This window comes from Dendrobates tinctorius, unplaced genomic scaffold (assembly GCF_039654945.1).
Source record: "Dendrobates tinctorius isolate UK_male_01 unplaced genomic scaffold, ASM3965494v1 ptg000209l, whole genome shotgun sequence".
In the NCBI taxonomy this organism is placed as follows: Eukaryota; Metazoa; Chordata; class Amphibia; order Anura; family Dendrobatidae; genus Dendrobates; species Dendrobates tinctorius.
The window spans coordinates 5,004,413-5,018,608 of NW_027361876.1; the positions used below are offsets into that span (position 1 = coordinate 5,004,413).

Genomic DNA, 14,196 nt, shown 5'->3' on the forward strand with positions numbered 1-14,196 from the left:
TGCCATCTGGTACTGATGGTGGTGGTGGTGCATCTGCTGGTAGTGGCAAAAGCACAATAGCACCTAAGGCAGGAGGTGTTGAGCCTGCATCATCATCTGGCTCCACAAGGCCTCGAAGGCTCCCTTTTCTGGGAATAGGTAAACCACTTTTAAAGCCGGATCTTCAGGAACAAGTTCTGGCTTACATTGCTGACACAGCCTCCAGCTCTATCGCCTCCTCTTCGGAAGTACCAAAAAATAAAAGCACTGAGTCGTCATTGGAGGATCATGGTCAGGAACAACACCTTTCCTTGTGTCCTTCACCCCTACCAAAAGTGAAAGCTGCGGCAGGCCACACTACAGATTACTCAATGGAGCTCTTTTCACATACCATGCCTGGGTTATCAAGTCAAATCATGAATTCCCCAGTCCAAGATGAATCTGACATGGAGTGCACTGATGCACAGCCACGGCTAGATTTTTCTGCTGGTACATTCACTCAGAGCACTACATTGTCCTCGCAGTGTACTGAGGCAGAATCAGACCCTGATGAAACTCAGGTGCCCCTTCCCGCATACTACCACCTTACATGGTGACACAGAGGAAGGTGCACATGACATTGAAGAGGAGGTGATGGATGACCCAGTTGTTGACCCAGATTGGCATCCACTGGGGGAAGAGGGTGCCGCTGTCAATAGCTCAGAAGAGGAGGAGGAGGATCCGCAGCAGGCATCGACATCGCAACAGCTGTTATCTGGCAGGCCCGTAGCAGTCCAAAAACGGGTTACAAAAACCAAAAGAGTTGCAGGACAGCTTGGCCAGGCGGTCAAATTAGCACAGCGTGCAAGGCCTCAAAATGTCTTCCATATTAGGAAGAGTGCAGTGTGGCACTTTTTTGAACAAAATCCTAATGATCAGGCAAAGGTTATCTGTAAGAAGTGCGCAAAGACCTTTAGCCGAGGGAAAAATCTGAGAAATTTGAATACCAGTTGCACTTGTAAGCGTGGACGGACAACCAAACCTCACGGACAACATGTGCACCTGCTCCGAATGAAGGTAGTCAGCAATGCTACATTGCTTCCCCCACTGTAAGCCCACCGGTTAGCACACCACCAGCAGCAAATGTTGAGGTGTCGTCGCAAGGCCAAAGCAGTCAGGGAATCACAATGTTATTGCTACGAAAGACTGAATCTAGGCCATCAGCAAGACCACCAACACCTTCACCATCACCAACCCTCTCTCAGTCAGCCATGTCCACCGCTAGTTCCACCATATGCAGCTCTCAAGTCCAGCTCACCCTACCAGAGACTCTGAGTAGGACAAGAAAGTACTCATCGTCTCATCGCGTACACTGTGTTTGAATGCCCACATTGCCAAACTAATCTCGTTATAGATGATGCCCTACCGGTTGGTTGAAAGCGAAGCTTTCCACGAGCTCATGGCCTATGCAGTACCACGCTATGACATACCCAGTCGGCACTTCTTTTCTCGAAAAGCCATCCCAGCCCTCCACCTGCATGTGAATGACCGCATTGTCCATGCACTCAAGCAATCAGTGAGTGGAAAGGTGCACCTCACAACAGATGCATGGTCCAGTAGGCATGGCCAGGGCCGTTACGTGTCCATCACTGCGCACTGGGTTAATGTGGTGGATGCAGGGTCCACAGGGGACAGCGGCGGTGGGACAGTCCTGCCTAGCCCACAGTATAGGAAACAGTTGGCTGTAGGTGTTCGACCCTCCGCCTCCTCCACCAGAAGCAAAAGCTTGTCCACAGAGCACAGTTGCACGAGCACTCCATCCGCAGCTGCCAGTATTGCACACGAGGTGTCCCACTATCGAACAGCTAGTGGTAAGCGTCAGCAGGCTGTGTTGAAGATGATGTGTTTGGGCGACAACAGACACACCGCGGAGGTACTGGCCGACTACTTGCAGCGACAAACTGAGTCATGGCTGGGCAGTCTACATCTTGAGGCAGGCAAGGTAGTTAGTGATAACGGCTGGAATTTTGTGGCAGCCATAGCCCTTTCAAAACTCAGACACATACCTTGCCTGGCTCACACCGTGAACCTGGTGGTGCATTGCTTCCTCAATAATTATCCAGAGTTAACAGCCATGTTCCATAAGGTGCGAAGACTATGCTCGCACATCCGCCGGTCGCCTGTACACTCCAGTCGTATGCAGAAGCTGCAGCAATTGCTCCACCTCCCAAGCACCGCCTAATTATCGACGTTGCAACAGGGTGGAACTCCACCCTGCACATGTTTGAGAGGCTGTGCGAACAGAGGCAGGCTGTAATGCATTTGTGGGAGGATATACGGGCAGGCAGTTTGAGGGCAGACATGGAGTTGTCTGGTGTGCAGTAGTCAAAGCTGAAATACCTCTGTAAAGTCCTTCAGTGTTTTGAGAAATGCACACGGCTGGTAAGCGCAGACGACGAAATCATAAGCATGAGCATCCCACTTATGTGTCTGCTCATGCAAACTTTGACGCACATTAAGGAGCAGGCGTCTGCAGCCGAGGAGGAAGAGGAGGAAGAGGGAAGCCTTGATGACAGTCAGCCATTGTCTGCTCAGGGAACTCTCCTGGACGAGGTGGAGGAAGAAGAGGAAGAGGAGGAGGAGGATGATGGGGATGATTATTTAGGGGAGGAGGATGCTTCTCAGGGGGCAAGAGAAAATGCTGGCATGGCAAGGTCAAGTACAAGGTTTGTGCGTGACTGGAGGGATGTGGATTTGCCAGAAAGTGCTCCTCTACCCAGCACTCGCAGTGCATCATTGACACCTGGAACATTGGCCCACATGTGTGATTATGCCTTGCAGATCCTAAAAAGGGACCCCTGCATTGCCAAAATGATGAACGATGATGACTACTGGTTGGCCAGCATCCTGGATCCACGCTATAAAGGCAAATTCCAAACCATCATGCCACAGGAGAACCTAGAGATAATATTGGCTAACAAACAAGCAACTCTTGTAAACCGTTTGTTTGAGGCATTCCCAGCACACAGCAGTGGTGATGGTTCTCACACGAGAACATGGCAACATGGAAGAGGTGTTCGTGGTGCACACATCCGAAGTGGCGTTGGAGACAGGGGTTTCATGACCATGTTGTGGACTGATTTTTCAAGTACCGCTCACACGACTGGTAATACTGCATTGATTGAAAGTGACAGTTGACAGCAGTTGTCAACTATGGTTACAAACTACTTCTCCTCCCATATCGATGTTCTCCCTCACAGGTCATTCCCCTTTGACTATTGGGCCTGTAAACTGGACACCTGGCCTGAATTGGCACAATATGCCTTACAGGAGCTCGCTTGCCCTGCTACTAGTGTGCTATCCGAAAGAGTCTTCAGTGCAGCTGGATCAATCCTGACAGAAAAAAGGACCCGTCTGTTGACCCAAAATGTTGATGATCTAGCCTTCATTAAAATGAACCATGCATGGGTTTCAAAGGATTTTGTTCCACCTTCCCCTGCTGACACATAGGTTGCCAGAAAAATGGCTCGCTTTTGTCCTCCTCTTCCTCGTACTTTTGCAATTCCTCCATTTGCAGCTGCTGAATGTCCAACATCAACATATGCCATTTTTGCAACCTCCCTAATTGGGCTCCCTCCCCCCCAGGGCCGGGGTCACCACCTGGCGCACGCACCCGTGCGAGTGCCATTGCCCTGGACAGGTGGGTGGGCCCACTCTTGGGCGACGGCACTGGCACAGGGTCCCTCATAGTACAATCAAGTGTCTCTGCTGGTGGGAGGGCCCACCCGCCGTCAGACACACTGCCGTACTATGAGGGGCCCTGTGCCAGTGCCGTCACCAACGAGTGGGCCCCCTCTGCTTGCTCAGGATCACAGCACTTGCAAAGTTGAAATGCTTACCTCTCCCTGCTCCACCGCCGTGACGTCTTCCGCGTTTCCTGACAGTGACATTCTGGTCAGAGAGCGCGATGACATCACGTCTGTACGACCTCTGCCTAAACAGTCCAAGTGCAGAGAGATGGAAGATAGGGACGACGAGGAGTCCAGAGTACAGGGATTCCCTTAGGAGGAGGCTTATTTAATGTTTTAAAGTTTGGGAGCAATTTTTGGGGAGCACTATACTTTGGAGAATGATATATGGGGCCCACCATACACTGGAGCATTCCAAAGGTGGACATCAGACACTGGAGCAGCATTTACAGGGCCCATTATACACTGGAGCATTAGAAATGGGGCCCATTATATATGGTGCATTATTTGGGCCCATAAGACACTGGAGCTTCATCCATGGGGACCAACATATATTGTTGCATTATGTGGAGCTCATCATATACTGTATCAAACATTATATGGGACCAATGATTCTGTATGGAGAAATATATGGGCCTCATTACTCTGTATGGCACACTATGCAGTGGCCATAATACTGTATGGAGTAATATACTGTCCGTTTTTGGAGCTACTGGAGAATTTAAAATGGATATCAGTCATGTGATGTAAGAAGTGAAGTATTTTTCATTGTACTATACTGCTATTTCTCTGCTGTATCAGAGGATCATGAATTGTGGCATGTGTTAAAGGAGCCCAGTGACACTCTTTGGCCCTGGGCCCACGAAAATCTGGAGCCAGCCCTACCCCCCCCACAACTTTAGCCAAATATCCCCCAGTTTTCAATGCCTAACTATTATTATATAGTAAATTAAGGTTGACAAGCTTAAGTAATAAGAATTGATGTTTTTGGCATTAAAATGGGCACTGTAGGTGTGTTTCCTGTCCTCCACTCACTGCCGACTTTTCTTCCCCATTGACTTGCATTGGGTTTCGTGTTTCAGTCGGCCTTCGACTTTTCACGATAATCGGCCAATTGTGTTCGACCCGACTTTTGCGAAAGTCGGGTTTCATGAAACCCGACTCGACCCGAAAAAAGGCAAAGTCGCTCATCTCTTGTCTTCACTCTCCTCTGCACTAATCCAAGAGGTGTCAAGCAGTTGTTTACTTCTCTCTTCACAATGAAAAAAACATGAGCTGCGCTTGTATGTGTATGGAAGGATTGGAAGAAGCCAGTGCATTCAGCAAACAGCTATTGAATATGTATTGGCACCATGTCATTTGAATGGTTTCTTTCTAATTGGACAACTCTATAAAATAGATTGTAATATTGAACAAACCTGCTCTTTGAATGACACCATCCACAGTGAGGATCATATGCTGACAGGCAATCATTGCATGATTCATGCTGTTCACAATTTGCAATCTTCAGACGTTTGATCTAGATAAATAAGTTATTGTTTTCATATCAGGTATTAAACAATATATACTTTCAGTACAATGTTAAGCAGGTAAACACTTTTAAAAGACGTATCTCCTTGTTATTAATGGCCAATTTCAGTCAAATATGAAAATTGTATGGTAATACGGTTTAGAAATATATTGGACAGTCTGTAGTAAGTAAACAGATTCTACTAAAAGAGCCTTTACATCCTTCAACAGTGTCTTCAATTTGACTAATTGCAATTATGATCTTTGAAATTTTAGAGGCTTACCCATTTATAATCATAGATCTTCAGAAAAGCTAAAAGGAGTTGTCTAGTGAAAACAAGTTATCACTACTAGAAACTTATGAATTTATTTGAATGGAATTGAATTCTTTTCAAATTTTGCAAAAACTTGTATTCCCCGAAATTCCCTCATTTATGTTATTTTTTATGTTTTGGCGCTTTTACACAATAAAAACTATTTTATGGTAAAAATTATTATTTTTCCATCACTTTATTCTGAGAGCTATACCTTTTTTAAATTTCCTATGATGGAGCTGTGTGGCAGTTTGTTTTTTGCAAGATACCTATCCCTATCCTGGTATGCAGGGCCCCCATCTTGTCCTAGTATGCATGGCTCCATCACTATCCTGATATGCAGAGCCACCATCTCGTCCTAGTGTGCATGGCCCCCATCCTTATCCTGGTATGCATGACCCCCATCTCGTCCTAGTATGCATTGCCCCATCCCTATCCTGGTATGCAGGGCCCCCATCTCATCCTAGTATGCATGGCTCCATCACTATCTTGGTATGCAGGCCACCATCTCATCCTAGTATGCATGGCCTTATCCAGGTATGCAGGGCCCCCATCTCATCCTAGTATGCATGGCTCCATCACTATCCTGGTATGCAGGGCCACCATCTCGTCCTAGTGTGCATGGCCCCCATCCTTATCCTGGCATGCATGGCCCCATCCTTATAATTGGCTCCCATTCTGGTATGCATGGCACCATCAGAAAACACTCAAAAAACACAAAACATTACACTTACCTTCCCGGCGCTCCCTCTCAGAGTCCTCCTCCGTTGCTAGCAGCTGCTTTATGCTTGTAAGCAGTGCATGGCAGGGACGTCATGCGCTGCTCACAAGCAGAGCACAGCTGCCAGAATACTCAGTGCTCTGCACATCGGCACTGAGTATTCATTGCTCTTCAGTAGCGTGCACAGTGTCAGCCAGAGCCTTCCTGCAACTGCCAGCGGTTACGTGTGCCGGTACTTAAGAGAAATGAAAATTCACCTCTCTGGGCGTGGAGAGAGGTGAATATTTATTTCTCTTAAGTAGCGGCACACATGACTGCTGGCAGTAGCAGGAAGCTGGTGGCAGACATTGTGCGCACTACTAAAGAGCAATGAATACTCAATGCGCACACAGTCCCGGCGTGCATACCAGGACCAGGATGGGGGCCTATCATACCAGAATAGGGATGGGGCTATGCATACCAGGACCGGGGTTGGGGGCCAATCATACCAAGACACTATTAAAGAGGAATTAATAATCATTGCCCCATTGGTGTGGAACGCAGTGAATACTCATTACTCTTTAGCAGCGGGCACAGAAGTTAGCCGCAGCCACGGCTCCAGCCTCCTGTGACCCGCTGCTCTACCGATGCTGCTCCCCCACCTCCCCACCACAGCCAGAGCCGATACATCCGGACTATAAGATGCACCCTCCATTTTCCTCTACATTTTTGGAGGAAAAAACTGGGTCTTATAGTCCAAAAATACGGTATTATGACGCTTTTGGCTATACAATGTTTATTTTCATTTGTCTTTCTGAATCTGTTTTATTCCACCCTTTGTATTCATTATCCTTCTGACTGAGCACTCCACCTCTTAGCAGCAGGCATTTTTAATCACAGCAGAGCCACCACCCCTCCACAGAGATACAGATTTCAGTCTAAGGAGAGGATTTACATAGGTTCCCTAAAAGATGAAGACTTTAGTCTAAGTGATGTTTGGCATTAGGTTAGGGTTCTGGAAAACGAGAAACGACTCAACGTGGCTTCCAGGTACACATAAATTGGCCTTTTTATCTGCTAAGCTTTCTAAATTTTTCATATTTCTAATGCAGTAATGCAATTCATTTATCCTATTTCATGTTTATTAGCATCCTGAGTAGGACCTGTGCACAATATATACCGTATAGGAATAAACATGCTAGAAATAGGAGGAAACCACTATGGCTAAATGGAGCTGTAAGGGGTGCAATAAGTGACAAAAAGAAAGCATTTAGGGAATTAAAGCAAGTAGGTAGTGATGAGGCATTAAATAAATACAGAAGATTAAATAAATTCTGTAAAAAGCAAATCAAGGCAGCAAAGATTGAGACAGAGAGACTCATTGCCAGAGAAAATAAAAATAATCCCAAAATATTCTTTAACTACATAAATAGTAAGAAACTAAAAAATGATAGTGTTGGTCCCCTTAAAAATAGTCTCTGTGAAATGGTGGATGAGGAGGAGGAAAAAGCCAATATGCTAAATGACTTTTTTCAACAGTATTTACAAAAGAAAATCCCATGACGGATAACATGATCAGTGATAAAAATTCTCCATTAAATGTCACCTGCTTAACCCAGTAGGAAGTACGGTGGCGTCTAAAAATCACTAAAATTGACAAATCCCTGGGCCCGGATGGGATACACCCCGAAGTACTGCAGGAATTAAGTACAGACATAGATAGACCATTATTTTTAATCTTTAAAGATTCCATAATAACAAGGTCTGTACCACAGGACAGTGTATAGCAAATGTGGTGCCAATATTCAAAAAAGCGACAAAAGCTGAACTTGGAAATTATAGGCCAATAAGTTTAAGCTCAACTGTGGGTAAAATCCTGGAGGGTTTTCTAAGAGATACTATACTGGAGTATCTGAAGAAGAATAAACTCATGACCCAATATCAACATGGGTTTAAGAGGGACCGTTCCTGTCAGACTAATCTGATAAGCTTTTATGAAGAGGTAAAGGGCCAAGGGAATGCAGTGGATGTGGTGTACATGGACTTTTCAAAAGCTTTTGATACGGTGCCACACAAAAGGTTGATACATAAAATGAGAACAATGGGGATAGGGGGAAATGTGTGTAAGTGGGTTAAAAGCTGGCTCAGGGATAGGAAACAAAGGGTGGTTATTAATGGAGCACACTCGGACTGGGTCACGGTTAGCAGTGGGGTACCACAGGTGTCAGTATTGGGCCCACTTCTTTTTAACATATTTATTAATGACCTTATAGGGGGCATAGAGAGTAGAATTTCAATATTTGCAGACACTAAACTCTGCAGGGTAATCTATACAGAGAAGGACAATTTTATATTACAGGAGGATTTATGTAAACTAGCAGCTTGAGCTGATAAATGGCAAATGAGCTTTAATGGGCATAAATGTAAGGTCATGCACTTGGGTAGAACAAACAAGATGTATAATTATATGCTTAATTGTGAAACACTGGGCAAAACTGTCATTGAAAAACACCTGGGTGTATGGGTGGATGACGAACTCACATTTAGTGGCCAGTGTCAGGCAGCTGCTGCAAAGGCAAATAAAATAATGGGATGCATTAAAAGAGGCATAGATGCTCATGAGGAGAACATAATTTTACCTCTATATAAGTCTGTGGTGCCCCTGAGTCTTCAGTCGCCACAGAGGTACTGCACCTTCTCCTAAGGTGTAGTGCCCCACCATCCAGGTAAGGTGGGAACTCCTGACCACGCTCCACACCTGCATTCCACACACAGGATAGTTCAGTTGGGCCACCTAACAGCTTTATGCTGGGGGTTAGGAGAGCACCCCTCGTGGAACCCTGCTTCGTAACACGAGATGTGCTGGGAGGCGGGTGGAGTAAGATGATACAAAAGAGTGGGAAGAGTGAAAGTTGGGCGTTAGTTGATTAGAGGAGAGAGAAGAGAGAAGATGGGTGTCTGAGGGACGTGCTGCAGCAGGTCCCAGTGATCTGGGCTGCTGGCACGAGAAAGACCAGATAAAGAGACTGATAAGATTGATAACCTAACCTTCCATAGGAGAGAGAGAACAGATCGGAATGAAGGAGAATATAAGGACGGTGGGAAGCAGGTTGAGAAAGAGAGAGAACCCTTCCAGTCCAGAGAGCGCAAAGGCTGGGGCCCTCTCCCCGAGGTTGATTGGATCTTTATGTCCGGCAACAGACACCGGAGGAGTAGTGAGCCGCTTACGCCTTGCTCCCATCATAGACTTGGGACACAACAGCAACTGAATAGAGAGCCGGGACGCAGTGAGGAGTCCCCGAAGCAGGCTACAGCTGTCTGTCATACAAGTAAAGACTAGGAACACCTAGAGAGAGGCATTCCAGGGTAACTAAGTACTGGAGTGTTTCGCACCTAAAGGCGCATTGGAGGAGTCGTTCAGTAAGATACAGGTTGGCGGAGTGTGGAAGGGAGAATCCTATCCTGCCTGGAGGTTGGCTGGAGCCCTGACCTGGAGAACACAGTACGGAGGCAGGCAGTTGTGTGAACTGCAAACAGTGAGTAAAGCTTTGGAACTGCATACTCTGGTGTCCTCCAGTTATTCCCACACCACTACACCTGGGTACCAGCCTCCATACCATTCTGCGCCTCTCCTCATTCATTGCACCTACACTGCCCTGGGACTACAGCTCCACCTGTGGGGAGCTATACCATCTCTGCTGCACCACACCATCAGTCCCAGCGGATCTGTATGCAGCGTTGGCTTACCATCTTACTTGCCAAACACCACGGGTGGCGTCACAAACTATTCATATAAACTCTAACACCATTAACATCACCGCCATTGATATTGGGCGCCCAGGGCCACGGACCGGGTCACCGCTGCTGTGACACATTCCCGCCTCAACACCGACCCGGTACCGAGTACCCCGCAGCCCTGGGCGAGCGAGGGCGACCCAAGTCACTAGTGCAACCACACTTAGAATACTGTGTACAGTTCTGGTCTCTGGTGTATAAGAAAGACATAGTTGAACTGGAACAGGTGCAGAGAAGAGCATTTAAGGTTATTAGGGAACTAGGGGGGGCTGCAATACCAAGACAGGTTATTACTCTTGGAGTTATTTAGTTTGGAAAATCGAAGAATTATTGGTGATCTTATTACAATGTATAAATATATGCGGGGACAGTACAAAGACCATTCTAATGATCTTTTTACTCTTAGACCTGTGACGGGGACAAGGGGGCATCCTCTACGTCTGGAGGAAACAAGGTTTAAGCCTACTCACAGATGCGGATTCTTTACTTTAAGAGCAGTGAGACTATGGAACTCTCTGCCATATGATATTGTAGTGAGTGATTCCCTACTAAAATTTAAGAAGGGTCTGGAGGCCTTTCTTGAAAAGTATAATATTACAGGTTATATACAATAGTTTCCTTGATATTGCGTTGATCCAGGGAGCTAGTCTGATTGCCATATGTGGAGTCAGGAAGGAATTTTTTTCCCCAATGTGAAGCTTTCTGTTTGCCACATGGGTTTTTTTTTGCCTTCCTCTGGATCAACATGCTAAGTCAAGTTAGGATAGGATATGGGTTGAACTAGATGGACTTAAAGTATTCCTTCAACCTCAATTACTATGTTACTATGTTACTATGTTTGCATGCTATAGCACTACAGACTGCTTCCTTTTTTGTTTGACTGATCCCTCAGTGACCTGCCCCCTAGTTTGCATAATGAATACCATCACATACTGATTAAAAAAAACCACTTTTGCAGGCAGGTGCCGGCTGTGGCACCTGCGCTGCAGCATAATCGCATGGTTAGTGTGCAGTTAGTCTCTTTTGCAGATTTACTTGAGAAATCAGAAGGCCAGATTTTCTATTAAAAATAGTTACGATATAACAGTATTGTTCAGGCACACTATCTAAGAAAATAAATAGTGTTCATTTATTGACAGGTGACTGACAGGTGTTGGCCTAAGGTTATGAAACAGCAGGTTAGAAGAGGGGAAGGGTACATACAACATCAGTGGGAACAAGCAATGCCGTGGTGGAAGGGAGCATAGGCTTGGTATTCAACATGTATGTGAGTTAGGTGTTAATGTTAATGAAAGCTCTGACAATATCTGTTACTGGATGGGCTTACTCCACTCCCTTTCTTTGGCAACCGCACAGAAGTACACCTTGTAGATGAGGGCCAGAAAGAGCATGTGCTCCATTGGATGGCAAGCGCTGGATCAAGTGGCCTCTCTTCCTCTTCCTCTACCTCAACATCACTACAGTACAATCCTCAGAGGTGGCACCCCAATCGCCCTTGTTTCCTCCCACATCACACATTTCCAAACACAAAACTGACTGTGGGGAAGCAAAGATGAACCATTCTGCAGACATCTTCACACATTCTAATCCATGAGCATCAGAGGTCTGCTCCAAAGAATCACAGAATCCAGAGGAGGAAAGCATCTGCACCAATGCCCAAAATCTTTTCATTTTGGATCTGGAGTCGGACAAAGTTGGGTCAAAGAAGGAAAACAAGACGCTCATCACCAGACGTTAACCACAGGGGGTGAAGTTGATCCTGATGAGACTCAGATACCAGAGGCACACAAGGATTGTACTTTGATGTTAGGGCAGAAAGAGGAGGAGGATGATTCTCAGGGTGAAGAGTGTGAGAACAGAGAGGATTACGATGAGGTTGTAGAATCCACTTGGGGTGAACCCAGAGGTATGCAGCTGAGTAGCTCAGCAGAGGGAGTGGATAAGGAGGAAGATGAGGTGGTTACGTTGTGGCTTCCTGCACAGACACAAAGTAATACAACCATGACAAGCACTGCATCCTCAGTCACAACTCTGGCTGTGGCTAGCACTGGTTGCGAGTGTGCAGTTCACATGGGCAGCATGGGTTGCCTACCCTTCCATGACCCAACTCATGCTATCTGCTATATTTAAAAAAAATCAGTAGAGGCAAAAATTTCAGTAAATTGACAACTACATGCATGAACCAGCACATGCGCGATCAACATGCCAGAGCCTTGGAATTTCACTACTCTAAAATGCCGACTAGTGGGCCTCGCCAACCACCAGTCGATCCATCAATGACAGCTGCTGCCTCTTCCTCCTCCATCATCGTGCCAAGAGCTTTCACACAGGTCCTTTTGTTTACCTGCTACACTTGGGTGAGTGAGAGTCCATCAGCTATTATGGAAGTGGAGATGCTTGCTGTTTTTGTGTAACCTAGCACAATACATCTTTCTCAATCCATCATAACATATATGCCGGCACCTCAGTCACAGTCCAGCAGTTTGTCCCGTTCACCCCACTCCACCGTCCAGCACAGCAGCCAGCCCTCAGTTCAGCAGTTGTGGTAACATAAAAGTACATTTCCGCCTACACATGTCAAATCTAAGAGCTTGAACTCTGCCATCTCCAATCTGTTGGCCACAGAAATCCTGCTTTTTCACCTTGTAGTTACATATGGTTTCCGAAAGTTGATGGCCATCACAGTTCCCCAGTACCAGTTGACCAGTCGCCATTACTTCTCTAACAAAGCTGTGCAGTCGCTATACCAGCATGTCACAGACATCATAACTCTATACTTGCAAGAATCTATGTCTGCCAAGGGTGCATATCACCACTGACACCTGGACAAGCAAACATGGGCAGGGATGTTACATCTCGCTGAGTGGAAACTGGGTGACTCTGGTGGCTGTGGGGGCAGGCGGTGATGGGGCTGCTCCACAAGTCATGGAATCCCCAAGGCTTATGGGACAAATCTCTGTATCTTACACTTCCTCCACTGCATCTGTCTCTTCAACCTGTGCCCTCAACCTCTCCCTTAATGAGACACATGTTCCAACAGTGCAGAGAGAATCCCTATACCATCGTACTGAGTAGCCAGGGTTCACTGCTATCAGGCTCTGTTTAAATTAATATTCCTTGGAGATCGCAGTCACACAGCTCAAGAGTTGTGGACAGCTATCCATTCCAAATTTGAGCAATGGCTGTCTCCATGAAACCTGGAGCCAGGTGAGGCCTTGTGTGATAACGGTGCAAACTTGGTGGCAGCCCTATGCTGGATCAACCACACACATGCCTTGCATGGCTCACATCCTTAACTTGGTGGTACAGCAATTTCTCCGCCACTATCCTGCTGCAGAAAGCACAATTGCTGTGTGCTCACTTCTACCGTTCGCACCCCTCAGGTTATCAACTTGTAACACTACAGATATCTTTCAGCCTACCGGTAAATGGTTGATATGCAATGTGCCAACATGGTGTAATTTTACTTTACACATGTTGCAGTGACTCTGACAGCATTGACGAACCCTGGTGCAGTGGGTCCTTTTGCATAGCCTGGGCCAACGCAGTATGGACATAGTTTAAATCAAGCTTGTGGAGTGGGCACAGATGAAGGACCTCTGCACCCTTCTGCACAGTTTCGAAATGGATACTAATATGGTTAGCACTTATGATGACGTAATCAGCATCACTATTCCGGTTATCTGCATGCTGGAGCACATTTTGAAATGTATGGGTGAGGAGGTGGTGGTCACAGAGCAAGAGAGGAAGCAGAGGAGGATGAAGAAGGGATAATAATATCTCTAAGTTCCGGACTGTCGTCTCACAGGCAGGTGCCATGGGAGGGTGGATTACAGTGATCGAGGGGGACTCATGGTACCAGACAAACTGTTAGTGAAGGTGCAGGAGCCGAGAAACAAAATGAGGAAGAGGAAGAAGAGGTAATGGACATGTAACAGTCAGGAGTAGAGTTGAGCGACTTTGGTCGGATCGGGTTTCATGAAACAAAATTTGAGTCGGATGAAACTGGTCCGACTAGGGCAAAAAAAAAGTCGGAGTTTCGTCCGAAACCTGACCCCAATGCAAGTCAATGGGGAATAAAAGTCGGCATTGAGCGGATGAATTTCATCCGCTCAATGCCGACTTTTATTCCCCATTGACTTGCATTGGGGTCGGGTTTCGGACGAAACTC

General features: G+C 46.4%; 1 protein-coding gene across 1 annotated transcript in view; it reads right to left on the reverse strand.

Annotated features, from left to right (window-relative positions):
* The window catches only part of PLXNC1 (plexin C1), a 387,127-nt gene that overhangs the window by 311,054 nt on the left and 61,877 nt on the right, over positions 1-14,196 (reverse strand). The window contains exon 4 of the mRNA XM_073554254.1: positions 5,126-5,226. Within this exon, the coding sequence (XP_073410355.1) occupies positions 5,126-5,226 (101 nt within the window). The remainder of the gene's footprint in view (positions 1-5,125; positions 5,227-14,196) is intronic.